The sequence below is a fragment of the Gambusia affinis genome, linkage group LG12 (assembly GCF_019740435.1).
Source record: "Gambusia affinis linkage group LG12, SWU_Gaff_1.0, whole genome shotgun sequence".
NCBI classification, from domain to species: domain Eukaryota; kingdom Metazoa; phylum Chordata; class Actinopteri; order Cyprinodontiformes; family Poeciliidae; genus Gambusia; species Gambusia affinis.
The window spans coordinates 25,941,190-25,965,907 of record NC_057879.1 but is presented as its reverse complement, the minus strand read 5'-3'; the positions used below and the strand labels follow the sequence as shown (position 1 = coordinate 25,965,907).

The following is a 24,718-nucleotide window of genomic DNA, read 5'->3' as shown; positions in this document are numbered from 1 at the left end:
TACAGCTGCTGCAGTTCAAACCAACCAAACCTTTTGAGCAACCTGTTCCCCTCCTCACCTGTGGGGGCGCTGCACCATGAACTACTTATGAAGTTAACACAAAAATCTCTAAAGAAGACATGGAGCAAAACCTCCTTCTTGACAAAATGCAGTGGCGTCAGGTTTCAGTGGTTGTAGAATTTCTCTTTTGTTTTTAACAAAAAAACTACGAGCCATTTCTACTGCTAGCTCTGGACTCTTGTGTTTGTTTGGGTTGTATTTACCCAGAATGCTGTGCGTTGTAGTCTGCTTCCTGTTTTTGAAGCGCTTTCCGGACTAATTTGTGTTTCCATCTACTGGTTTGGAACGAATCAATCAAGCAATGCAAAGATAATTTCACCAGATTGTGACGCCAAACATTGCTGTAATAAGTTAAATGTAGAAATTACAAACTAGCATGAGGCCCACATCTCAGAGAAATGTAGAATCCTCTCCCTCAAACTGGGGGTCTGGGCTTAGAGTCTCGTGCCTCTGGTAAGGCACAGACCTGGCAGTGGATGATGAGGTTTGTTGCATCTGAACTTATTCAGCTGATGTGTTTCCAACTCACATTTACTCTTTCTTGGAAAACTCAAATGCCACCTCAAGCAAACATCACTTTTTATTCTTTATTTCCAAAATTGAAGAAGTGATTTTGAATTTTACCGTTTCATGAACTTTTCCTAATTCAATGCTCAATAAAAAAACATTGGTGGAAAGACAGCGACTGGCATCTGCTTTAACTCTTAAAGTGAAGTCTGCTGCAGTTTTAACATGCCCTGGAAAAAACCAGTCCCACTGCCCTGCAGAATCCATCCACGGTTCTGGTAAAGTTTGACTGTGACTGCGCGCTCTGGGCCTGACGTGAACGGGTGGCTAGCTGTAGTATTTTCTCTGCTGTTCTGTGGAATCCCCCATCTGTTTTCTCCTCCTCTGTACCCAGTCTGGGTTTGCTGCGCTGTGGTGAAGCTGGCCTACTTCTAAAACCACAGATTCATGCCAGTTGGTGTATTTTTTTCTCTAAATCAAGATAGAAACAAACACTGGCAGACTTTTACACATTTAAAATTTTTTCATAATTTCATTGCCTGCTTTTATTTTTTGATCTCCAGTAACATCTTTCACAGTTTGTTTTATAACCTTTTAAAGCTTCACAGTCTCTTCTTATCTCTGGACAAACTGACACACATTCAGACTTCTCACTCTTTTCTCTCACAACATAATCTGATAGCCGATAGAGCAGTGAGGTTCTGTATTATTAGGTGTCTCAACAGAAATGCCAACAATGTCACCTGACTCAAACTCCGGTCGGTTCACTGGTTCTGAATTGAGCCAGGAACATAATGAAACCCTGCAGGCCTGCTCTGGAGTTTGCTTTTCAAATTTGGAACAAAAAATGTAAAAAAGAAATCAGTAAATGGTTCCGGTTCCTCTCTGTTTTCATTCTGTGTGATTCCACTGCAGCTTTGCAAAATATTTTAATTTTGATATTGCTGAAAAAGCACCTCACGCTACCGCAAAGCGTTTTTATTGGAAACGTGAATCTTTTTAGAAATTGGCGTGTTTCTTTTGAGCAGATACATTTTTGTAATTCCAATATTGAACATTTATATGGTCATTGGAAACTCAGATACTGTTGAGTTTAAGTCTGGAGGTTTTAGATGCATCAGTCAGGGGCTCGTAGTTCTGATGTTTTTTGTCTTTTTTGCTGAACCACACCTGAAGCCAGATTTAGGTTTTCTAACCTTCCTGTTTTAGTTTCCTTTTGCAGATCTTTTTTCCCTCTGACATTTCTTAACTGAAATGACATCTGCATTGTTCCAAACTGAGTCTTGAACATCATTTTAAGTCTGATGCGGGCGTGTCAAGTCTGCAGTAATTTGTCTGTTTCACTGCCAGGGTTCCCTGAGAAGGGCGATCACTTTTCTCTGAACTTGTCACTCAAAGAGCAGCTAATGAAACCAGGAAAAGGTGGACCAGAGGAAGAACTTGTTTGCTATTAATCTCTTTTTTTTTATTCTTCAAACAGGTCACTTTCTCCTGCAGGATTTCATCCAATCCTCCTCCCCAGATGACCCAGTTTAGGTTTCTATAAAGGCCCAGTAACTGGGTTAAAGAAGCAGGTTAATAAGCTCCTGCTCTGAACAAGATGGCAGCCGTTTAAATACCTTTACTTTGTGCATAGTGTGAGGGATCACGTTCCAGCTTTTCAGCGTTTGGTTTCATCATCAGAGATAATTGGGAACTTGTGATGCAAACGAGAACAAGCTGGAGCAGCACCTAAGTTAAACTTCTGTCTGTTTGCAGAGTTAAACCCAGATTTTCTCTGCAGCTGTTAAGGTTTGTCCGGATTTTATAGACAGGATTTATGGAGCTGGATGAATTTTTAGGGATTTTCAACTTGCTAAAGAGAACTAAAGGTCCAGCTGAACTTGATGAGGGTTTTTATTTTCTGTTTGAGGCATCCGCAGATGAAGTCCCACCTGATGACAGGAATTATGATCGACTGAACCTTTCAGAAGAAATGACACTATTGTTATGCTGATCTGTATTTTATTCCATCATAGTTGGAATAATATTTGCAGACAGAGTTGGATTTAACCTTCATCATGTGCTTCCTGTCTGTGAACCTGAGCTGCCCTCCTGTATTGATGAGCACATTGATCGAATTAAAAGCTTGGCTCCTGAGCTGCTGTTTGCTGGCTCTGCAGGCAGTGAGGAGCTGAGGAGAAATCGCCCTCAAATCAACTTTTACTCTCGACCAAATAGTGTTTGGTCAAGCCTGCAGAACTTTGATATTTAAATGTAGGACAAAGTAATGTCAAATATTGTTGTATTTATTATGCTTTTAGTATGAATCATTAATCCTGACCACAAATTAACCAGCACAAATTATTATAGATGCATTTAAGTATTATGTTATATACTTAAAAAAATGTTTCTTCTGTTTTGCAGCCATTATTTTTCATTTAATCAAATTACACTGATGCTGACTTTCTGTCTTCCAGATGTTGGACATTAACTGGACGGGACTCACAAATATGTTGGACATTCCAGGTGTTAAGTAAGTAAACATCTGTCCTAACAGTCATCCTGCTGTTTGGCCAAAGGGGGCAGCACTGAGGCGGTTTTAGGCAAAATAATGTGGAACTAAACAACTTTACACAAAAATGTCTACAATGATAGAACCCTAAATACCTATTTGGACTGTTTATCAGCCACAAAAGGTTCTTTTGGGTTTAGTTATATTTAAGATTAGTGGATAAAATCAGTGTTATAATAAAGAAACAGTTGACTACCTTGGTCCCACATGTAAAAATAAACCGCAACAAATCTTTCAAATGGTTCAGAAAGAGCCGCAAGGAATCCTAAATATAGTGTAAAATAAATAATAAAGCATGATGTCACTCAGGACACAAAGCACACAATTAGACTGAATAGATCTGACCTTATGGATTGAGAACATTGCCACGGATTCCTGATCCACAATTATTTTTGATATTGGGGCCGATATAGATATTAAAATCAGATCAGTGCAAGTGTAGTTAAATCATAAGTACTGTTTTAGTTGATGAACAATTCACTTTATTAATTTAGAAAAGTTAAAACACCCCAGTAATTACTCAAAAGCAGTAAAGAAAGCAACTTTGTAGCTTACCTCAAAGAAATGTATCTTTACAACTTATTGTTCTTGTGTCCTGATTGTGCAGTAATAATGAGAGGCCACTTTTAGCTTTCTATTCTTTGTGAGTAAATAACCTTCAAGGATTTAAAAAACTCAAGGTTTGTCCTGATTATGCTAAACACATTAACTAAAACCTCTTTTCATTCACACGTAATCGCACGCCTTAGTCTCTCACACCTCCTGATGTATATCAGGTATCAAACTGAAACCCGATCATCTGGTTCTCTGCTGGACATGCAAGCTGTGGGAAAAAACAAGTATTCATGAGTGGTCCCGCCCACTCCCACCGAGAGGCTGGCAGGTATGAGGCAGCACTCAAAACCAGGAAACTATGTGATAGCTGCATCAACATGTGGTTGGGAGATGAAAGGAAGTATTACGGCCCTTTTTTATTAAGTATCCAAATTTGTGGATGCATGGCTGACATCCGTGCTGCATAATGCAAGGTTCTGTCGAACTTCATGCAAACCGGTAAAACCTTTCACGCAAACCTGAAAAATGACTGGTGGACGGTTTGTTTACGTATTTTCTTCCAAATTTTGAGAAAAATGAATTTAACCTTAAACAACAGAAGGTTGCTGTGAGTGAGACGTCGCCCCTGCATAGACCTGTGTTGGCTTCCTCTGCTTACTGTTTGTTTTCAGGCACAGATTCGCTCTGAAAGACTCCACCCAGCGAAATGTTGCTTTCCTCGTTGAACTAGTTTGAAGGAAGTCACTTGCTGTGTGTTTATTTGTGTGTGTGTTACACTGCGTGCTTTGATCAGCCCTCGCCACACCTTCCTATTCCTCCCCATGAGTCTGTGAAGCCAAGTTCACTCAATAACATTTTATACCCAAAAGATCAAAAATGTAACCTTCATGTCTATTATGGAGAAAATAATGGGGTGTTTGAAAATATCAATGTTTATGAATGCATGCAGAGGACACAAAATTTCAGGTTTTTGAAAATATTTAGTTCTTCACTTAGTAATCATATTGTTGTGATACTTTTAAATCTATTTGTATTTAATTTTTGGCACAAAGTGACCCAGATTAATCCACTGCAGTGGGAAACTTTAGGAGGATTCTGCTGCCACCTAGAGGAAAACTGGTGAAATGTCAGGAGATGGTTTGTGAAATACACATTAATGTTGTATCTTGGTAAATTAGAATATGTATATTAATTTGTGGTAGGGCTTGATTAATTTCAGGGTCTGTAATTAAGGACATTTTCATATAAAACCATATGCTGACAAAATGAGCAACGTTTGTAATTAAAGAAAACTTTTTTTGTTGCTGAATTACTGAATAGATAGGCATATGAGTTCACTAACATGAATACTTATTGTTTATAATCTGTTATTTACCATCAGATTGGTGCAAATTGCTGCTATAAATTAGAAATAAATCTCAAGCATCTATTTCTTCAAATAGATGCCAACAAATAACACCCTCTCATTTTGAGTAACATTGCGTTATGTTGCCGCTCTAAAACCCAAAATGACGACTCCATCATTTCTTCCTTTGACCTAACAAAAGTTTGCCATTAAGTCCAATAATGTTGTTAAATGAAGTAGATTCTGTTTGTTCTTTTCTTTTGCAAACAGGTGAATTAATTTATTTTTTTCCACTGAAATCTCACTTTACTTTCTGTCTCTTTCGGTGCCTTCAGTGGTTTGTGCGACGGCCTCATCCAGGACATCATCTACAGCTACTTGGTGCTGCCGAACCGCCTCAACATCCCTCTGGTGGGAGAGGCTGAACTGGCCAGAATCCGCTTCCCCATTCCAGAGGTATCACACACTCTTAACAGGGAAAACTCTCCTGGTACACACAGTTCTTGTGCGTTCTGGATCAGAAATGTCAAATTTAATCTAATTTTTGATGCAGACACACAGATAAGGATGCAAGTCAAAGACTGAAGAGTTAATTTAAAGTTGATTTTTTTCTGAAATATCTGAGTTTTGTTTTGTATCAAGAGGGCCAGCTGGTTTTCCATAACATAAAGGGCTAAGTTTTAAAAAATGGCTCAGTTAAAAAAGAATCATACAATTTCAACATTATTTTTGTCAGTTGTATTAAATAATAAACATAAAATACTTTGTTCAGACAAAGTACTGTCCGTGGTTGCTGATCAGTGATTTGTGGTTGAGAAGTTCACGCTGCTTTAAGGTAAAACTTTAAGGAGTTTTTGTGTTTATATTTCATAACAAAGCCACATAAAGTTGATTTTGCACCCCAAATTGGATCCTGTTTGAACTGTTTTTTCCCCATTCTGTTATGCCCCCTCCATCTTTATTTCTGTATCAACTGGCTCCTCTTAGGGATGACCAGCGTGTCCCTCTGCTGGACAGAAGCCAAACTACAACACTTAAAGAAGATTAAAGCAGACGTTACTTGTCAATCTACTGGAACTAATTTCAATCAAATAAAACATTACTAGATTTTTACCAGACAACATTAATGTAGGTACATCTTCAACTCCTGTTTGAGGCAAAGATTGACCTCTGACCTCTGTGGAACGACCCACAGTCACAATGTCGGAGGACAATGTGGAAACTGAAAACAAATAATCTAAAAATGTAGTCGTTAAAGATCAGGTTACATGCATAATGCATTAGAGAACCACTTTTGATCTACTTTTCTTCCGTTTTCTCACTTTTAAGGCCGTGGTAAGAATCCACTTTATTGAGGCTCAGGACCTGGTGGGCAAGGACAAGTTCCTGGGAGGACTAATCAAGGGCAAGTCCGACCCATATGGAGTCATCCGGCTTGGCACACAGGAAGTCAAGAGCAAAGTCATCAACGAGAATCTCAATCCTAGATGGAACGAGGTCCATGAGGTGAGCTGAACTCGGTTTCCTGCCTTCTTATTAGAGGATTTGATCTTAGTTGTGCCGTAAACTGAAGATGTTTATGTAGGATGTACATCCGGACTGTTGCTCATGTTCGTGGGTTGATTTTTAGAGGGTTTTTTAATGTCATCAGTCCCTCGGTGTTTCAGGAAGTTTGTAGCAGTCATTGAAGAGAGTATTAATGTTTGTTTATGTTATGTTATGTGTTGCTCTTCAGTTCTTGATGTACGATAACACGGCAAAAACGATGGAAATTGTACTGTTTGATGAAGACCCAGATGAAGATGACAAACTGGGAAAGTAGGTTCTTTTTGTTTCGCTGAAAGTAACATTGAGCTACGTAAAAACTGCCTTTCATTAACTATTACTCTGTGTGCACAATGATTAGGTCAATGAGTATTTTCACCACATCATTTTTAGTGATATTTTCTTACAGTGGAGAATCTGGAAATTTTAGACATTTTTATTTAACATTAATTGAAATTTATCATAATAATACATTTTTCACAAAAAATTATAAACAACACGATAAATGTTAAATGATGCCATAAATAATTGTGCATACAGCTAAAAACATTTTGAGCTGACGTGTTTTTACGATTCGTGTTTCAGTGTGATGATCGACATGTCGGAACTCAAGAAGGAACAAATTGTGGAGGAGGTGATTGTTTTTTTTCATAGTTTTTAGTAATAATTGTTGAATTTGCAAAGCGTTTTTGCAAGGGAAAAATCTTCTTCCTTTCATTTTTTCTATTAAAATGGTAATGCTTCGATAGATGCAAAGATTTTGAGTTGTCTATCAATGTGGTTTGTAGAACAAACACACAATAAGATAAAAAATAAAGTTAATAAGCCAGTGTGTGTTAATTATGACTTTTTTATGTAAAAACAGAAAAAGTAATTGAAAAAGGTGAAGAAATACAATAGAAAAATATAAAATATTGGCTTAAATAATTTTCATAATAAAGAGTATTTTTCTTTTTTTTGTTACTGAATTTGCTGTTTTAAGGCGTCCAGGTATAATCTTTAACCAATATTGATTGACATTGATTTAAAAAAGTGCTATTAAATAAGGTTTTTGTAGCCTTTTTAGAAACTTTAAAATTTCTTTTAAAAAATGTAGTGGATGCTCACAGACTGAGCTGGAAAATGATACAATCAGGTATTGGTTATTGATTACTTTTCCCTCCTCTTAGTGGTTTAATCTGGAAGATGTTCCCAAAGGAAAGCTGCACCTGAAGATGGAGTGGTTGTGTCTGCTGCCCTCACCTGACAAGTTGGACCAGGTACAAACAGAACCAGAGTCTGGATCTGGGTCAGAACCAGACTCTGGGTCAGAACCAGACTCTGGTTCTAATCCAGACTCTGGTTCTAATCCAGACTCTGGTTCTAATCCAGGCTCTGGTTCTAATCCAGACTCTGGTTCAGGGGCCATATAAAGGAAACGTGTCTCTCTGATCTGATCCGATGTTCTTCCCTCTCAGGCGTTGTTGCAGGTCCGGGCGGACGGCTCTCGCTCCACTGACGGTCTGTCGTCCGCAGTGCTCATCGTCTTCCTGGATTCTGCCAGAAACCTGCCGGTGAGTCAGTCTGATTTATAATCAACGGAGCTGATTTTAGCTTTTCCAGGCTTTAAGTGGAAATAATGAATCAGTCTTTAAGCCTTGGAGTGTACTTATTTTTAGGAATATTGTGAAACTTTAATGGTTACAGCTGTCTTGATTCCTCTTTTTTTGTTTGTTTAAATTACCTTTATTTTAAGTTAAAAATTGTAATCTCTCTTATCTACTGTCTTGCTTTTCTCTCACTCTATTTTCCATCTTGTCCTAAAAGGTGAAGCAGTTGCAAATCTGACATATCCATTTAAATTAACTGGTTTTATTCTGTTAATGTTATTGGTTGCTTCAACTAAACTTGCAAAACTGTTGACATTTTTTCTGTTAATGCAGTAAGTAAACAAATATAAATACAGCAATGCAGTCAGTGAAGCATAACTCATGTTAGCCATCGGTGAGTCTGTAATATTAATATTTCTACTTGTTGTGACTTTATTTTCTACAGTAGAAGAAATTATCCCTTTTGTATTTTTATTTGTATTATATACATTCCTATGCTGTTTGATGTGCAGCTTTTTAAACTGATCACATTCAACAAATTCTTGAATTATTTACAAAAGATTTAAACTTGTAAAATTATGACACCTTAACTGTGTTTGAGATTACTTTGAGTTTAGTTTGAGAGTAACAAGAGGAACTCTGTTTTATTAGCAAGCACACATTTGTCTGTAGTGGCTCAGATGAAGCACAGGCTTCACTTTTCTCCTCTCAGCCTCCTCTGCTTTTTCTTCTTCTTCTCCTCCGTGCCTCCTCGCTGCTCTGAAGAGCGTCTTCGAGGGGAACTTGGGTTCAGGCTACTTAAAAGAGAGGCGCTCGGCGGGCCTCGTGTTTTGTGAGAACACGTCTTCTCTCTATAGGACCTTGTTTGTGAGTCCACTAGCTGATCTCTGCATCTTAGAGCAGTATGAGGAATGCTGAAGAGTGATTATGCCCCATTTTGCCTGAACAGCATGAATCCTCTCCAGTGCATGGGTTTGAATCCTTGTCTTACCTTTATACTTTGGTAAAGTTTCTGTTGGGGTTTCCAAAAGCGAAAGGAAAGGATGGGACATAAAACACTTCCATGAATCTGCACAAAAACAGAGAAAACTTTACATTTTAGACGATTAGTGGCAGTCTTCCTGCTAAACCTTTGCATGCACATCCTCATTAAATAAGCTTAACTTTCAGTTGGTGAGGTTGTTTTGTCTTTTTACTTTGCAAGAAAAACTCAACATTAGCTATTTGTAACATATGATTGATGGAAAAGTTAAAGGAGGAAAAGAGAACTTAACATTTCTGCTTCTCTGTAGACGACTCGTCCAGAAACATTTCAATGCAGTCAAAAAATCTCTTTAAGGAGAAAATTACAACAAGTTAGTTTTATAATCAACAGAAGCTTGACTGCGGGTGATCCATTTCTGCTTATTACATTTCAAAATAAAATTAAATAAATTTCAAAATCTTCTCACATTTTGTCACATTGCAGCAGTAAAGTTAAATGTTATATTTTGAAAATAAAAAAAATCTCAGAAATGTAATGTATTTTATAGGGAAACATGCAATATGAAGTAATATTTGTGAATACGGCTTAAGTGTTGCTGTATTTTGCTTTAGGTATATAGCAAACATGGTCAGACAATAAGTATTGAAAACATATAAAAAATCATAATATTCATCTCTAGCTCTGATTTGATGTAAAAAGGTCTTTCTGGTTGACTTCTTCAATAAAACAACTAATCAGCAGTTTCTAATTGACTTAACCACGTCTTTGAATTCCCTCTTTTTTATGCTGCATTAAGCAACAGATGTCACTGAATATATTTGCGGCAATAAGAGCCTGAATGTTTGGTGCTTCAATAATTAGCCAACATTTTAACATTTTATTACCTTTTATTAGCAAAGCTTTTAGAGACACCCATAAAAACTTGAAGCTGTAATGATATTTAAGAGTGGGTTTGCAAGGTATTAATTCACATATGTATATGCATACATATAACACATCAGATTTTATTTGTATAAAATGTTGAAACTTTTCCACCTATTTTACATTAATGTGTTGAATTATCTCACAAACTATCAAATGATACATATTGTTTAGGTTTGGGATTGTCAGATGACAAAATGTGAGACGTTTATGGCCTACAAATGCTGTTGTAAAGAACAGTAGTGGGTATTTAAGCTAATTAGGAAGAAGTCATTCATTTTTAGTTTGGGGAGGTATTCAGAGCAGTGAAGGCAAATTGTGTTTTTTTTGGATTGCTTCCCTTCATCATCCCTGGTTTTCCTTAAACTGTTTGTACAGTAAAAGATGGACGAGTTCAGCTTTTCAGTCGTTGCAACGTTGATCTCCCTCCAGGCCTCTGAGGTTAAACATCAAGGTAAAAAATGCAGTGAGACCAACTTCTGCAGCTGAAGCTGTTGGCCCCAGCTGGTGATCAGAGGAAATGCTGATTTTAACCAGTTGGGTTCTGTCCATCTTTTATATGCAGTTTATGGTTTGATGTCATTGTGTGTTCAGTTTTTCCCTCTTCCCTTGACGAGTTCCTCAGAAACTCTGCAAATCAAAATATGGACGCTCAGGTGTCTTACTGTGCTCATCTGACTCACAGCATCCCATTTATACTATGCTGGTAAAAATATGACTAAGTGTGAAATGGAAAGCTCAACACTAGCAGAGTTCACACTATTCCAGAGGTCTGAGGTTGATTTATCTTTATTATTCTTGAGGGGAGTAAGAGTTTAGTCGCACCAAATATCACAATAAAAACATCAGAGTACAATGTCATGATCAGATGCAGATACATACATGTGAGTTTTGCTTGTTTTGTATTAAGTATCACAACAGAAGCACTCCACACCAAAGCAGTGCAGCAGTGCATTGCTTTGGTGTGGAGTGCTTTAGAAAGCAGAAACAATCCTAAGCAATCCTAAACATTGTTTGTCACGTTTCATTTCAGGATGACCTAATGAGACAGATTAGTTGTAGGTGTTTATCATATTGTTTGTTATTGTTCCTGATAAACTTCTTTTCATGATAGGGATTTTTCATTTATTGTCATAAGTTTCAATTAGTGAAATTTTAAAAATCCTAAAAACTGTTTGGATTGTCAGGAGTGTTAATTTTACTGTTTTTTTCCACTTTTTGTTCAATGAAAATATCAATAACTATCAAAACGTGACAGTAACTGTGAGCAGTTTTTAATACCCTCCTGAAGAAGGGCATTATTGCACAATCTGTTTTTGTGTTTTTGGTGCTGTGTCATGCAGTCACAGTTACCTAAAAAAGAAGTAATAAATATTACTTATTGTCTCTGCTATCTTTATCACAACAGTACAGCAAAATGTCACAATAAAACATTTATTCCATATCACCCACCCCTAGATTACCTGATGTCAGTATTTTGTTCTGAATACCACCAGAGGAAGCTGTTCAACCAGTTTGTTTCCATATAAATGTTGAATAATCTTATTTCCAGTGTAAATTTTCTGTCTGAATGTTGTTTATTCAGCTCTACCTGTTGCTTCATTAACTGGGGAATGACATTAACCATGTGATCATCCATGTTGTCTCTGTGTCTGTCTCACTCTGGGTGCATCCCAATCCTTTGGTGATGCTGGCGGTGGTGGTTGTTTCATCAACTTCTCCTCCTTCTCTTCCTCCCTGCATGCCCTCCCCCACCCCCTAATTAACCTCCCGGTGTGTGTGTGTGGGTGTGTGTGTGTTTCTGTGTGTGTTACTCTCTCCTGCCTTCACTTCACTGGGGGAAAATCAAAGCGCAATCCGTTAGAGTTCAACCAGACGGGGCTGAGGAAGGCCTCGATCAGTAAGGCCATCAAGGTAACAGCAACAGAGAACACAAATACGGCTCAGACACTGAAGGGAAACGTAGAGGAACCACGAAGACGGCTCCACAAACACACACAGCTACAGCAGCAGTTTTATTTTAATCCGCTCAGAGCTTCTTTCATTTACTGACCATCATGTCGCCCGACTAAAGCTGTGTTTAACAGTGTGTGTTGTATTTAACAGCATTACTGCCTGAGCTACATTCATGCTTTACGATTGAATTTCTTCTTCAAATTGAATCTGGTGTTATTTTTCTGGACTTTTTGGGTCATGGGACTTTTACCTGCTCTTTCCCAAAGTTTCTAAATCTTCTGCTGTTACAGCCCAAAATTAATACTTGACGAGCTCAACTTATTTTTTATTTTACATTTATGAATCTCTTATGTGTTTATAAGTGGATTTTATTGAGAAAAAAGAAGCCATTCTGAATATTGAGCTATTTTTACGAAAACATAATTGGCTCCATTGCTGTTCAGGTTGTTAGGAAAACCTTTGTTTTGATCAAAACGTCTCATTATTCCTGTTTGTTTTCCTGCAGTCTGGTAAAAAAGTGACCAGTGATCCCAGTCCATTGGTCCAGTTCAGAGTGGGACACAAGTCCTTTGACAGCAAGGTGAGGACACATTTGGTTTACAGAGTTAGTTCAGTTAGTTTTGTCTTAAGAAACCAAAAATGTGAATAATCGATACTGTTGATTTATCATCAGCCCGATTCCAGAGTCTACTGTTCTTCTCAGATCAGCCGGCTGTCTGAACTGTGGCACACCGCCTGTTTTCCCCTCTTAAGGTTGTCTTTTATCTGCATCTTTTTCCAGACCAAATATAAAACCACTGAACCAGTGTGGGAGGAAAACTTCACCTTCCTCATCCACAACCCAAAACTGCAAGAGCTGCAGGTCGAGGTGAGGATGTTTCCATCTGTTCTGTCACCCAGAGTGTTTCCCTCGTTCGTCCGCTGAGCGTTTTAACCCCGGCTGTTTCAGGTGAAGGATGCAAAGCATGAGTGTTCGTTGGGGACGCTGGCTCTGCCCCTGACCCGTCTCTTAGAGGCGGAGAACATGACTCTGAGCCAGCGCTTCCCCCTCAAGAACTCTGGACCCAGCTGCACCCTCAAGATGAAGATGGCTCTGCGGGTGAAACACCTTGGATATCCGTCACCTTTTGCTCTAAACTTTTATGTCTTTGCTGAGCTTCTAATCGTTTTTTTATTATTATTATTTCCATCAGGTGTTGTCTCTTGAAAAGACACCAACCTCGCCTTCAAACTCCACCCCATCATCCATCCAGGTCCGCAAGTCCAGCTCTTCTACCCCACGACCCTCCGTTTCCTCAGAGGCCAGCATGCCTCCGTCCTCCATCTCAGACGTCCCCCGCTCCTCCACCGCCTCCGTCCAGGACCTGTCCGCCCGGCGGAAGGAGTCGGAGCCCCCAGTGAAGTCCCTGGGGAGCGTGGACTTGGAACATGCTGGTGTTGGACGAGGAGCTGGAGGTCAGAGCCTAGCAGAAACTGGGAAGAGCACATCCTACCTGGCTATCTCTGGTTCCCAGCAGTTCCTGAATGGGGGCAAAGAGCCAACACCCAGCATCGCTTCGGATATTTCCAACCCCTACGCTGCTCAAGAGCTGCATCAGAGGCTCCAGCAGCTGCCCAAGTGAGTGTAGTTAAAGCTGCAGGATGCAACTTCCAAAGAAATATTTTTTACTTATTTCTCACCATGTTGTGACAGTTTCTTATGGGAAATATAATGTGTGAAAAAAATTTAGCTCCTGTGCCTTCTGCCAGTTCTAACTACAACCAACCAATCAGACGCTGTTAATCACCCTCTTCACCCTGCTACATTACCACAGTGTAGTTGGCATTACCACCAATGACGGTGTCTTTCTGTAATGTTGAGTTACCATCTAAAAATGAGTCAGCAGGTTGTGATGTCATCAAGTCCTGATCAGAGAAGGAGTTGTAAAAATAATATAATAAAGATAAAATTACTAATAATTACTGCACACTCTGATAAGGCAGTGGTAATATTCTCATCATTTGTTGTCCAGTTTCAGCTGAAGAGACAACTTTGCATTCAGAGTTGCACTTTAAATCCGTTTGAATGGATCAAAAACCTCATTAAGTTTTAAACCATCAGAAAAAAACATTTTGACATGAATTTAAATAAATAGTTCATCACAACGCCCTCAGGATCCTAAACATTACATTTAATTAGTAAAAATAGTTGAATAACAAGTTTTTACAGCTCAATTTATTGACATTAACAGACTTTATCTTGACTAAACTCTTGCTTTTTATTCATACTTAGAATATTTTTGTCTTTTTCACGGACTTTTCGGTATCCATGTGTGTAATGTGTAAAAGATTTATTGACTTTACACTGGAACTGATCAGCGCTTCATTCTAAATCAGAAGCTGTGAGAAATGCTATGTGTGTGTGGAAGTCGACGTGATGTGTTTTTTTGTGTGTGTGAAGTGGTTCAGATTCCAGCCCTCTGGGCTCCATCCAGCTGACCATCCGGTACAGCACGCAGAGGAACAGGCTCATCGTGGTCGTTCACTCCTGCAGGTAGGCGGCTGTCAGAATAATCGCCGTCACGTTTTGTTAGAAAACTCTATTCTTTAGGATCTTTCTGTTGACTCCTGCAGAAACCTGATTGCTTTCACGGATCACGGCTCAAACCCGTACGCCCGTCTCTACCTGCATCCTGACAAAAGGAGGTCGGGACGGAGGAAAACTCACACGCATAAGAAAACACAGAATCCGAATTTTGACGAAACGTAAGTCAAACTGTTAAAACCCATTTTGTTTTCGTGCCTGGCTGCGTTGTAGCTGATGTAGAGCTGCGTTTCTCCTCCCTGGTCAGGTTTGAGTTCTCTGTCACCTGGATCGAGCTCAGTAATCGCAGTCTGGATGTTGCAGTGAAAAACAGTGGAGGTCTGCTCTCCAAACATAAAGGTCTTCTTGGAAAGGTGCTTTCTAATTATAGTTTTTGTCATATACTTGCTTACAGAGGTCTTAAAATACGTGAATTAGTTTCCTGGCTGTGGGGAAATCTGCATAGGTTAGTGTCTGCAAGTTTTTTGGCTTGAAATCTTTAATCAATTAAATCTTTTTTTTTTCTCATCAGGTCTCGGTGGATTTAAATCATGAGGATATCACCAAAGGTTGGACACAATGGTACGTTTTATCTAATGCTTGGCAGTGATACTATTTTCAAACTTTTATTCCATCTCCTATTAGTAGCCTAATGTTTTTTTTTATACAAGTCTGTCTGTGGTTTTCATACCAGTTTTATTTTACCCTGAAAATTAAATTCAGCCACTATAAATAATACAAAATCTTCACTAATAAAAATCTCTGCGAAGGCTCCCCAGTAGTCCAGCTCCCTCATATTTCCATGTTTTTAACAATTAAAATCATATAAAAAGTGGCTGGAGTTTTGATTCTCTCAGCCTGTTGGGTTGCATCCCGTTTGTCTCTGAGGTTGAATGAGAGACAAACGGGAGACAAATGAGAGAAACCACTTAAACCACTATGCTCTATTTGAGATAAAATTCAAAATGTTCACTTCTAAACTTTACAAAATGTCTTTTTGCTGCAGGTATGACCTGACTATCCACGGCCAAATTCAACCATAAGAAGTCTTCGTCATCACCACACTTCCACTTATGTCCACAGTACATTTTTTAATTATCCTCACGCCTTTTAAATGTGTAAAGACTAAGAAGAAAAGCAGCTTTAGACACTCATTAATCACATCAGTCGCAAGGCAAGGCTTCCCTTTAAGAAGTGAGCAAAGAATTTGAGAAATGTAAAAAGAGTATATACAAGTTAACGTGCCAAGATGGAAGTTTTTTCCCATATTTATAGAAGCTAGAACAGTTTATTTTCTGTTGCCACATACACTATATATGTATGTTTGTATATACTGTAAAATGATGACGGACAAACTAAGAGACGGTTTATATTCTGCACATATTAGAGAGGCTGGTGTCTTAATGGCCAAAGGATTGTGTGTAATTTAATCAGATTTTCTTCTATTTTTTTTTTTATTATTTTCATCCAAGCATTCTTGATGGTTGTTGAAGGGGAGTGTGTGTGGGTGTGTGGGTGTGTGTGTGTGTGTGTGTGTGTGTGTGTGTGAGGGCAGTTGAACCAAAGAGACGAGAAGTGTTTTATTGCTTTAGTTCAGATGACACAGCTACATGCTGGCTTTTTAGCACTGTTATAAAAAAATAAAGAGACACGGGTGGAAGAACCAAAGAAGAAGAAATTCACTCACTAAGTTGTTAACGTTTTTTTGTTGTTTTTTTTTGCTGTGCAGAAACACTCTTGTTACGATGAAATAAGACCATTACCAAGTGTTACCTTTTTGGAATTGAATGTGACTCTTTGCAGATGAATATTTTAAAACCTGATAATCATTAGTATTGAGTGTCAACATTACATCTAGAGAAGTGGATGGAAAAGCCATAAAATGGTTGCGTTTCAGAGATGATTGTTTTTAAAGAGAAATCTTTCCATTCAGCTCAAGCCTGTTAAATTTGGACGTCGCAGCAAAAAGTCAGTTAAATTAGCTGTTAATTTATAATAGACTAACTATAGAACTTCTCTATGTTTGATCAGACAGACTAAAATAACTAAACCTGCTGCTGCAGTTTTTGGTTTTAGCATGTTTAAGTAGTTGTAAAATGTTGGTTCCAGGTATTACCTTCAATTTCTTCATTATACTGAAGCCACTATGTGTAGATTTATCAGGTTTCCCTACAAACATCCTATTAAAGCAAAACATACATTATCAATTAGTTTAATTTTCTGATTTTCAATAGTCACAGCTAAAGTTTTTAACATTTTCAATTAAATTTAACATTAAAATTGAGTGTTTCTAATAATTTTGCTTTAATTCAGTGTTGCTTTCACATCATTAAAGGTCTTGAAAACAAATTCTTATCACTTTCTAAGTTTGGACCGGTATTGGAAAAAATACAAAAAATTGAAAATACTTACATTTCCAGAATTTATTGTCTATTCATAATGTAGAAATAAAAAATTTGAAAAATAAATAAATAAATTAAAATAGCTCTTGGGAATGCATCTAATTTTGAATTGAAAAATGTGACAGAATCCTGTAATTTAGTGCTTTAATGGAAACTAAAAAAATGGTTTATTGTTTTTAAAACTCAACTTTGGTCCAGATTAAAGTTGAGTTTTTTCAAATAAAATTTTTTCTCATAAACACATCATCACTTTGCATTGATCTACATGGAAACACCTGGCGCTTTCAAAACACCGTAGTAACCGCTGCATGCCAAGCCTGCAGGTGGCGCTGTGAAGCTGTGAACGTTAATGCACCAAAAACCGACAATAAAGATTCACCTGGGATTAAAGGGTTAATTTAGCAGCGGGGCTTATGGCCGCTCTGGTTTCATGTTTTTGCAGTCAAACACAAGTGAAAAAACTCAACACATAATTCTGCATTTTATTTATTTTGTTGCCAGTGTTGTTTTTTTCATCCATCTGACTTGCAGTGCGCAGCAGCATGTTGGGGAGGTTCATGCTGCTCTGATTCCGATCCGGTTCCAGTCCTACTTTCAGAATAAAACCAGTTCATTTGGACTGGAAACATGATGGAGACGTTTTGGAAGATTTACTTGGTGGTTTCATTCCTGACTAAATCTACACATAGTGGCTTTAAAAATGTCTAAATTTGGAACCACTTTAACATTTATAACCTTCACAGCGGGCCTGGTTGTCACTTATTTTACAGTAAGCTCTGTTGTCAATACTTTAATTTGTTCACATTCTGTCTATAGAAACATTCAGTCTTAACTTTTTATGTTTCACGTTGTATTTAAAAGGAAACTCAGAAGATGGAATTTAATTATTATTTTCTCTGATATGTACGTTATATTGAGCAGAGCTTTTACTTTACAGCTCTGCTTCATAAGGGAATAGTACGAGCAGCAACATAACGTAGAAACGCTTTAGATAAATCTGCTCCTGTTTTCTGTTGACAACCAGGATGTTAGGTTGACCTTTGACCTTCTAAACACCTAAAACCTGTCGATTTCTGCATGTTGCGTTTACATCACGCATTGAGAAAGTATTTTAAATGTGTATATGAATAGTTTTGTGTGTTTTCCAGCTGTTTTCGCCTTTGTTCTATTGTGTTTTGTAAGAAGCGTAACGATCTGCTGGAAGCTGTCGGCTTTGAAAAGCCTCTGAGGCTGATGTTGTCTTGTAAAGGTGGTTCTTCTCCATCTTTTTAATTTATCTCGTGCCTTACGAAACACGTGATCCAGAGATAATACTGCATGGATACGTGTTGGGAAAGAGGCAGCCGGATGCTGCCTGTGTCTGAATGTCTCTTTGACGTCTTTCAAACTGAATAAAAAGCTTTAAGCTGACAGAAGCAGCACAAAGCTGGTGCATCTGTTGTGTTTTTTTATATATTGTTTCAGAAGTGATGATGCAAATAATCTGTCTGTAAAGCACCACCTAGATTGATTTTATTTTATTTTATTTTTCTGTGTTGCTTGTTCTGTCTTTATTTTGTTTATTAACATATTGCCTTGTTCTTCACCTAGTTAATCACTGTTGTTTTTTGAAATGTACTTTCCTTTCTATTCCTTTCTATTTTTTGTTTGCTTTGTTTTCATTACAACATCATAGTATGTAGGGCCACAAACATTTAGAAACTGTAAAAAAAAAAAAAATTCCTAAGGCAAATCTTTTGGATACAGAATAATTTTAAATAAAACTAGTGAACAACTTTCTTTGGTTGCGACTGGAAAACTGGCAGAGTTTTAATTGTGACTTAATTCCCAAAATGGAATTACTATTTCAGAAGCGGAAGAAACACAGTGTGTTTTACAGTCGGATGCATACTTATTTATTTTTTATTCCAATTTTGTTTAAAGCTATTGCAATAATAAAGAATCTGATTTGGATGCATAAAGAATGATAAAAATCACAAAAAGCAAAGCAACAAATTTACCCATCTTCCAGAGTAAAAAGTTTTAGTAGAAAACAGACTTTAAAATGCAGTTTCTTCAAATATGTCACCAATAAAGCCAGCTTTGACATTGTTGAAGTTGTCGGCTAATGCACTGTTAGGTGCAGGGAGGGACATTAAGGCAGTCTTCAAATTCATACCTCTTCTCTCCGTCAGGAAGCCTGCCACACTTTGGCCTTCCATGGTAATGTGCTTGTTCCCCCTGACGACCAATAGTTGGACTGAAAACACATTTTTAATTTTTTTAGTAAAACCTGTTTGTTAGGGAATCTGGACTCTTACTGTATTAATATTGGTTTGTGGATTTAAAACATGCCTGTACTCGCTGTAGTCAGGTTTACAGATTTTGAACCTCGTACGTTTAGACGAGACTCCGCAGACCGGTTTACAGAAACTCCAAGGCTCCCAGCCATCCCAGATTCCTTTCTCTGAAACACAAAATGTCAGTTTGTAAACTAACATTTTGTTCCAGAAACTTAAAGGGACAGTGTTATGTATGTTCCAGACACATGGTGCCATTATAGCGCAATCAAGTAACTGTTAAGTTCAGTTGTTAAATAAATGCTAGATATTTCAAATGTGACTTAAAAAAATTAAATTTAATGCTTTGAAATTGAGCTTCTGTCGCTTTAAAAAATCCGGCTCTTTCTGAAGCTCTGCATTCAGGAGGTCATCACAACATTGCTCCTCTATTTACCCTTTAATAACTGTTTTTTCTCTTTAATCATCGTTGCTCTCGCATTACAAGCTGTGCAGCTTCACCAGGCTATGATAATTACTGCTGGCTAGTCTGAAGGAGCTGAGTGAGGAGTTGTGGAGGAAGGCTGCTCTGTGAGGCTCAGAAACTTGAACACTGTAGTTTTGAGGAGGAGCTGCGTCTAAAAGGCGGGGCTAGGTCCACCCAGCCGCTTTGCACAACTGATTGGTTGCCGTGGAGATGAAAGGATTTCTCAAACATGCATAAGGGAATTATATAAGATGTTATAAAGCCCACAAAAGTTGATTTTACGTAATACTGCCTCTTTAAAATTACAATAAAATTGGTTTTCAGACAGCTACAGGCATCAAATATCCATAAAAATATATAGATAACTTCAAGTAACTATTTACATCAGAACATGATCAACCTAACTGTTGATCAATCTAATAGAAAAGCCAGGAAAGGGTTAAAAGATATCTACACTCACTATCGCAGTTATCAACGTTGTAGCAGACCCGAGTGTCTGTCAACTTTCCGTCGGTGCAGATGGAGCCGTTGTGAGCTCGATGTTGGCATTTGCGGTTTCGAGTCTGCTTGCCACCTATTGGCTTGCACCTGATATCTCTTCCTCCCCATGGGGACGTACAGGCACTCCAGGCGGACCACTCGGACCACACGCCGTCCACTGTAAACCAACACAATTTTATATTGATAATTTCAGGGGGGTTTTTCAATATTTGATGCCATGGTGCATTTAGATGTTTGAGACCTTAACCATCTAGCCTTTTAAGGCATTACTCTTTAAAATTCTCAGAGTTGTATATTTGTTCAGGTCAATTTGGAGAGAAAAGCACCAAAAGTCCAGTTTTTATTAAGTAAGTCACATCTGCTTAATTTCAGATGAGAGAGATCAGAAATGTGAGAAACATTCTGGAGAAACAACAAAATGAATCTGAAGTTCTTGAACCTGCTGTACCTGGGCAGTGGACTTGTGTTGAGCACAGTTTGGTTTGCTTATCGTTTCCAGGACATGGACGGCCACCATGATTGGGAGCAGGGTTGTTGCATCTCCTCTCTGAGACTTGAAGAGCCACGCCACATGTAACCGGGCAGGGAGTGAAGGCTGACCAGGGACTCCAGTTGCCATCCACTAAAGAAGAGAGATTTATGAATGGGAATAATATATTCTTAATTGTCTCTGTCTGGACCAATGGGAGCCTTGGAGTTTAATTTAAAACCTTAGTGCCTTAAACAGATCCCATTCATTCATTTTCTGTAGGGTCATTGGGAGATTGGTGTCTATTTTCAGTTGGCATTGAACAAAAGCCTAAGGAACATCCTAGAGAAAGTTGCCTGTTAAATGGTAACTTGGAGACACAGGTTAAATGTCCATCCATGCATGCAGAAACTCCTCAGGGCTTTTTAGAGGGACTATTTTACCTTAAATGTATTTTTGATCTGAGGCTGGCTGCCCATGAGAAACCTCTGACTGCACCAGATGAACACTCAAGTACCAAGTTGGGAATCTTTTTGGTTGATCAACTGGCAGTTGGGATGAGCTCTGTGGATGTTATTGGGTACATCTTAGTGGTCATATTTAAAGAGGCATGCAGGTATACCTGGGCAATGAGGTAGGTGGTTGCAATGTTCCGTTTGGGAGTTGTCACCTTGGCATTCATTACCAGGTGGGTTCAACGATGGGGCAGGGTTAGAACATGATCGATGGCGAGTCCTCAATGAAGCTCTGCCAGGTGGGATACAGGTAGATGAACAGTCGCCCCAGTTTGACCAACCAGACCAGACTCCATGGACTGAAAGACAATGATATTCACATCATGCTTGCATTTGAGTGTTATAGATTTAATAATGTGCATGTTTGTGGCTTACCAGGACAGGGACTTTTACAGACGCTGGTCCGAGTGCTTGGCCCCTCACAATATTTGCCACCATATTGAGGGCTAGGGTTGTCACACTGCCTAAATGACAGCTGCAGACCTTCTCCACAAGAGACGGAGCACTGGGCAGGTGGAAACCAGTTCCCCCAGTTGCCATCCACTGAAGAAAAAGTCAATCTTAGCTTACTGCTTCCTACTGCTATGTAAGAGATGAGGTCATCAGTGAGCTTCCCTTCTTACCTGGACAATTAGGGATTTCGCTGCAGTCCTGCGTCTCAAGAGCATCACCAGGACAGTTGTTGCCTGGTGGTACCGTGTCAGTAGAGGGGGCCGGGTTGGAGCAGGTGCGCCGTCGTACTCTTGTGGGCATGTTTTGGTCAGTGATACAGGAACCAGAGCACTGTGACCAAGCTTCCCAACTTGACCAACTTCCATGGACTGAACCATAAAAAAGAACGCAGAGACTGTGACGACATTTAATTAACTTAAAAGGTAGAATAAATCCTGGTCTTGTTACATAAACACTTTGGATCCATTGTTACCAACCCTGGTTCTCCAGGTTGTGTAGCAGTGAAGTCATGTAGGACAGTGAACCCTGAGGACCAGCATTGGGGTCCATTGATCTAGAAATCTGGGTTGGGTTTCCTGGACCTTTCACGTTTAGATAATTTATCTGAACATTACAACTACCCTGGCATTGTCTTGGAGCTGAAAATAGAGCCAGCCTTACCCGGACACCTGTTGCTGGCCTCACAGGACTCCTTCTCTTCTTCAGGCCCAATGCATAGCGATCGACATTCAGGAGGATTGGAGCAGACTCTCCGTCTTGTTCGGGTTCCTGTTCCTCCACAGGTGACTGAGCATGGAGTCCAGGGGTTCCATAAGCCCCAGCCCGTATCTAACTCAAAAATACATGATAAATAGTACATGAAGGAATCAAGGTATAGTGTCTTTAAGTATTTCTCATCTAATTTTGAGCATTTATATACCATTGCAGCAGGTGCCACTGCACACGTCTGTCTGCAGTGTGTCCTGAGGGTTGTCACACTCTGCTTCTCCAATGCCATGACACTTCCTGCTTCTCTGTCTCACGCCCTCCCCACACAGAACATTGCAGAATGACCAAGACGTCCAGGGAGACCATGTGGGTGGACTGGAAGGACATTTTTTTATTTTACATTTTATTTTAACAAGTGTTTTGTTTCAGGAAAAGTGCAGTTTTATGGAAGTTTTTTCCAGATTTGTGGTACATAGAAACTGATGCTGCTTCTCCAGGTTTGGTCCTGATTCTGGGAGTGCAGAATCTTTAATGTATTGTGGTGCCAAGCCGTTCAGTGATTTCTAAACTAATAACAGTATTTTACAGTCTATTCTCTGAGCTACAGGGAGCCTATTCAAACTCACATACACGTTTGAATAGATGTTGTCTGGGATATTAGTTCTTTAATCCTGGAACTGTTCTTCAGGTGACAGAAAGCCTAACTGGGTCACGTTTGTCATCTAATATGATGCAACATTTGGTATTTGGGTCCAATTGGTGGTAGAAGCTCTCCTGAATATGCCGGATCTTGAAACGGCATACCAAACTGCATTGACCTGTTCAATACCGCTCAGTGGAAACTCTGTGTACGCTTACCCACATGAATGACATGATCCATCTTCTGCTTCGTAGCCGAATCGGGAGTTCTGGCAGCAATCATCTTGGTCCACATTGCCCAAATCTTTACTACACTCACCTGTGGTCAGGTCAAAAGAACCAAAACACCGCAAACACTCTGCACACACACAGAAACATATTTATTCATTAAAAGAAGACTAGGACAAAACATTTTATTATTACATATGGTCACATACTCTCTTCAACGTAAAAGCCTAAACATTTGTTTATTCAGAGTTTCTGTTCCTTCAGGATAATTCTGCAGACTTGGTTTCTGCAGAATTTTGAATCTTTACTTTCAGGCCTCTTTTTGTCAGGAGAACTGACGTGACCATCAGAGGAGAACCCAGGATTTCAACACAGGAGAAAATTTGTTATGTTCTCTCTGAAACATTACGCAATTTTTAGGCAAACCTTTGAACGAGCAAACATGAATGTATTTGACAGCTGACAGCAAAACACAGCTTTTTTATTGTATCATTATAACACTATTACAATTGGCATTTAAAATATAATCTTATTGATTGTGAAAAATAACATTAGCATTTCATGAAATCAAATATCACAGAGGATAGAGACATAAGAAAACCAGGAGTGCATTTTTATTGTGGTTCTTCGCTCAGATTGTAGGTTACAGAAAGGAATACTTTACTGTCAGTTTGAACAGTATTTTTATGTAAATGTTGCTGATTTTTTACTTTTAAATTTACTTTGTTTTGTAATCACAAGATTGAGTTTGGTACGCTCTTTTGTGTGTAACCTTTAACAATACTTCACAGATTTCACTTTTTCTATGGCTGTTCTGTCTAAAACAATTTTGTGATTACTCAGTTGTAGAAAAAAAAAAACTTAGAGGAGAAAGTTTTGCACAGAGTTTTGAAAAGGTATTGAGCCCCACAGATTTCTTCAGCTGTTTTGTCTTTTTGTTATCCTAAGCTGAAAGTCTGGCTGAATGCATTTATATTTGGACTTACCTGAGCGCTGCACAGAAACCAGCAGAGGAACCAAAACCACCAGAAACCTGAACGTGTCCTTCATCCTGGGGATCCTGGACAGAATTAAAGCTTCACTTTCCTTTTCCCTGAAGCTGGTTCTGGTTCTGGTCCGCCCCCGCTGACCTTCTGCTGATCCAAATTCTGTTTGGATGAGCCTCTGGTCAACACTGGTCCTCATTTCTGCAAACTGAGATAAGTGGGGTCAGGAGGTTGTGAGGGCCTGTACAGCAGTCAAAGTCCAGTGTTTTTATTTTTTATTTTTTTATGGAAGCATTAAATTCTTATTTTCAATTTTTTATTCTTCATATAATCTTTGTGAAAATTGTGCATTTGAGGCTTCCTGGTAGATTTATGACAGAATTAAGGTTGTTAGGCATTTTATTTAATGATGTATTTAAATATGATTCTACAGCAAATATTTATCAAACAAACTCTTACAAAGTTAGACTCATCCATATTTAGATGCGATTC

The 24,718-nt window shown here is 38.6% G+C and overlaps 2 protein-coding genes across 5 annotated transcripts in view; one reads left to right on the top strand and one right to left on the bottom strand.

Annotated features, from left to right (window-relative positions):
• LOC122841643 (extended synaptotagmin-2-like) overlaps nucleotides 1-18,407 on the top strand; it is a 40,077-nt gene extending 21,670 nt beyond the window's left edge. The window contains exons 9-26 of one of the 4 annotated variants that reach the window (XM_044135114.1): nucleotides 3,027-3,082; nucleotides 5,357-5,477; nucleotides 6,351-6,527; nucleotides 6,757-6,839; nucleotides 7,152-7,200; nucleotides 7,736-7,825; nucleotides 8,024-8,119; nucleotides 8,921-9,022; nucleotides 11,913-11,975; nucleotides 12,523-12,597; nucleotides 12,799-12,885; nucleotides 12,967-13,116; nucleotides 13,211-13,635; nucleotides 14,458-14,550; nucleotides 14,631-14,762; nucleotides 14,849-14,954; nucleotides 15,113-15,162; nucleotides 15,587-18,407. In XM_044135114.1, the coding sequence (XP_043991049.1) occupies nucleotides 3,027-3,082; nucleotides 5,357-5,477; nucleotides 6,351-6,527; nucleotides 6,757-6,839; nucleotides 7,152-7,200; nucleotides 7,736-7,825; nucleotides 8,024-8,119; nucleotides 8,921-9,022; nucleotides 11,913-11,975; nucleotides 12,523-12,597; nucleotides 12,799-12,885; nucleotides 12,967-13,116; nucleotides 13,211-13,635; nucleotides 14,458-14,550; nucleotides 14,631-14,762; nucleotides 14,849-14,954; nucleotides 15,113-15,162; nucleotides 15,587-15,623 (1,992 nt within the window). In that variant the 3' untranslated portion in view covers nucleotides 15,624-18,407. The remainder of the gene's footprint in view (nucleotides 1-3,026; nucleotides 3,083-5,356; nucleotides 5,478-6,350; nucleotides 6,528-6,756; nucleotides 6,840-7,151; nucleotides 7,201-7,735; nucleotides 7,826-8,023; nucleotides 8,120-8,920; nucleotides 9,023-11,912; nucleotides 11,976-12,522; nucleotides 12,598-12,798; nucleotides 12,886-12,966; nucleotides 13,117-13,210; nucleotides 13,636-14,457; nucleotides 14,551-14,630; nucleotides 14,763-14,848; nucleotides 14,955-15,112; nucleotides 15,163-15,586) is intronic. The other 3 variants (XM_044135116.1, XM_044135115.1, XM_044135117.1) reach the window with 3 other exon arrangements.
• Nucleotides 18,408-18,868: 461 nt separating this feature from the next.
• LOC122841644 (properdin-like) lies at nucleotides 18,869-24,718 on the bottom strand. The gene is made up of 12 exons (XM_044135119.1): nucleotides 24,686-24,718; nucleotides 24,227-24,434; nucleotides 23,232-23,370; nucleotides 22,585-22,748; nucleotides 22,326-22,493; nucleotides 21,836-22,033; nucleotides 21,588-21,755; nucleotides 21,320-21,511; nucleotides 20,677-20,850; nucleotides 20,188-20,385; nucleotides 19,317-19,428; nucleotides 18,869-19,221 (listed from the first exon to the last, which is right to left on the bottom strand). Exons 1-12 carry the CDS (start codon nucleotides 24,701-24,703, stop codon nucleotides 19,098-19,100), a joined length of 1,863 nt encoding a protein of 620 aa, XP_043991054.1. The 5' UTR covers nucleotides 24,704-24,718; the 3' UTR covers nucleotides 18,869-19,097.

Coding starts and splice junctions, on each gene's coding strand:
- LOC122841644 (XM_044135119.1), bottom strand. Junction 22,749..23,231: donor GGATCATGTCATTCATGTGG/GTAAGCGTACAC, acceptor ATGTCCTTCCAG/TCCACCCACATGGTCTCCCT. Junction 19,429..20,187: donor CAACGTTGATAACTGCGATA/GTGAGTGTAGAT, acceptor TTTGTGTTTCAG/AGAAAGGAATCTGGGATGGC.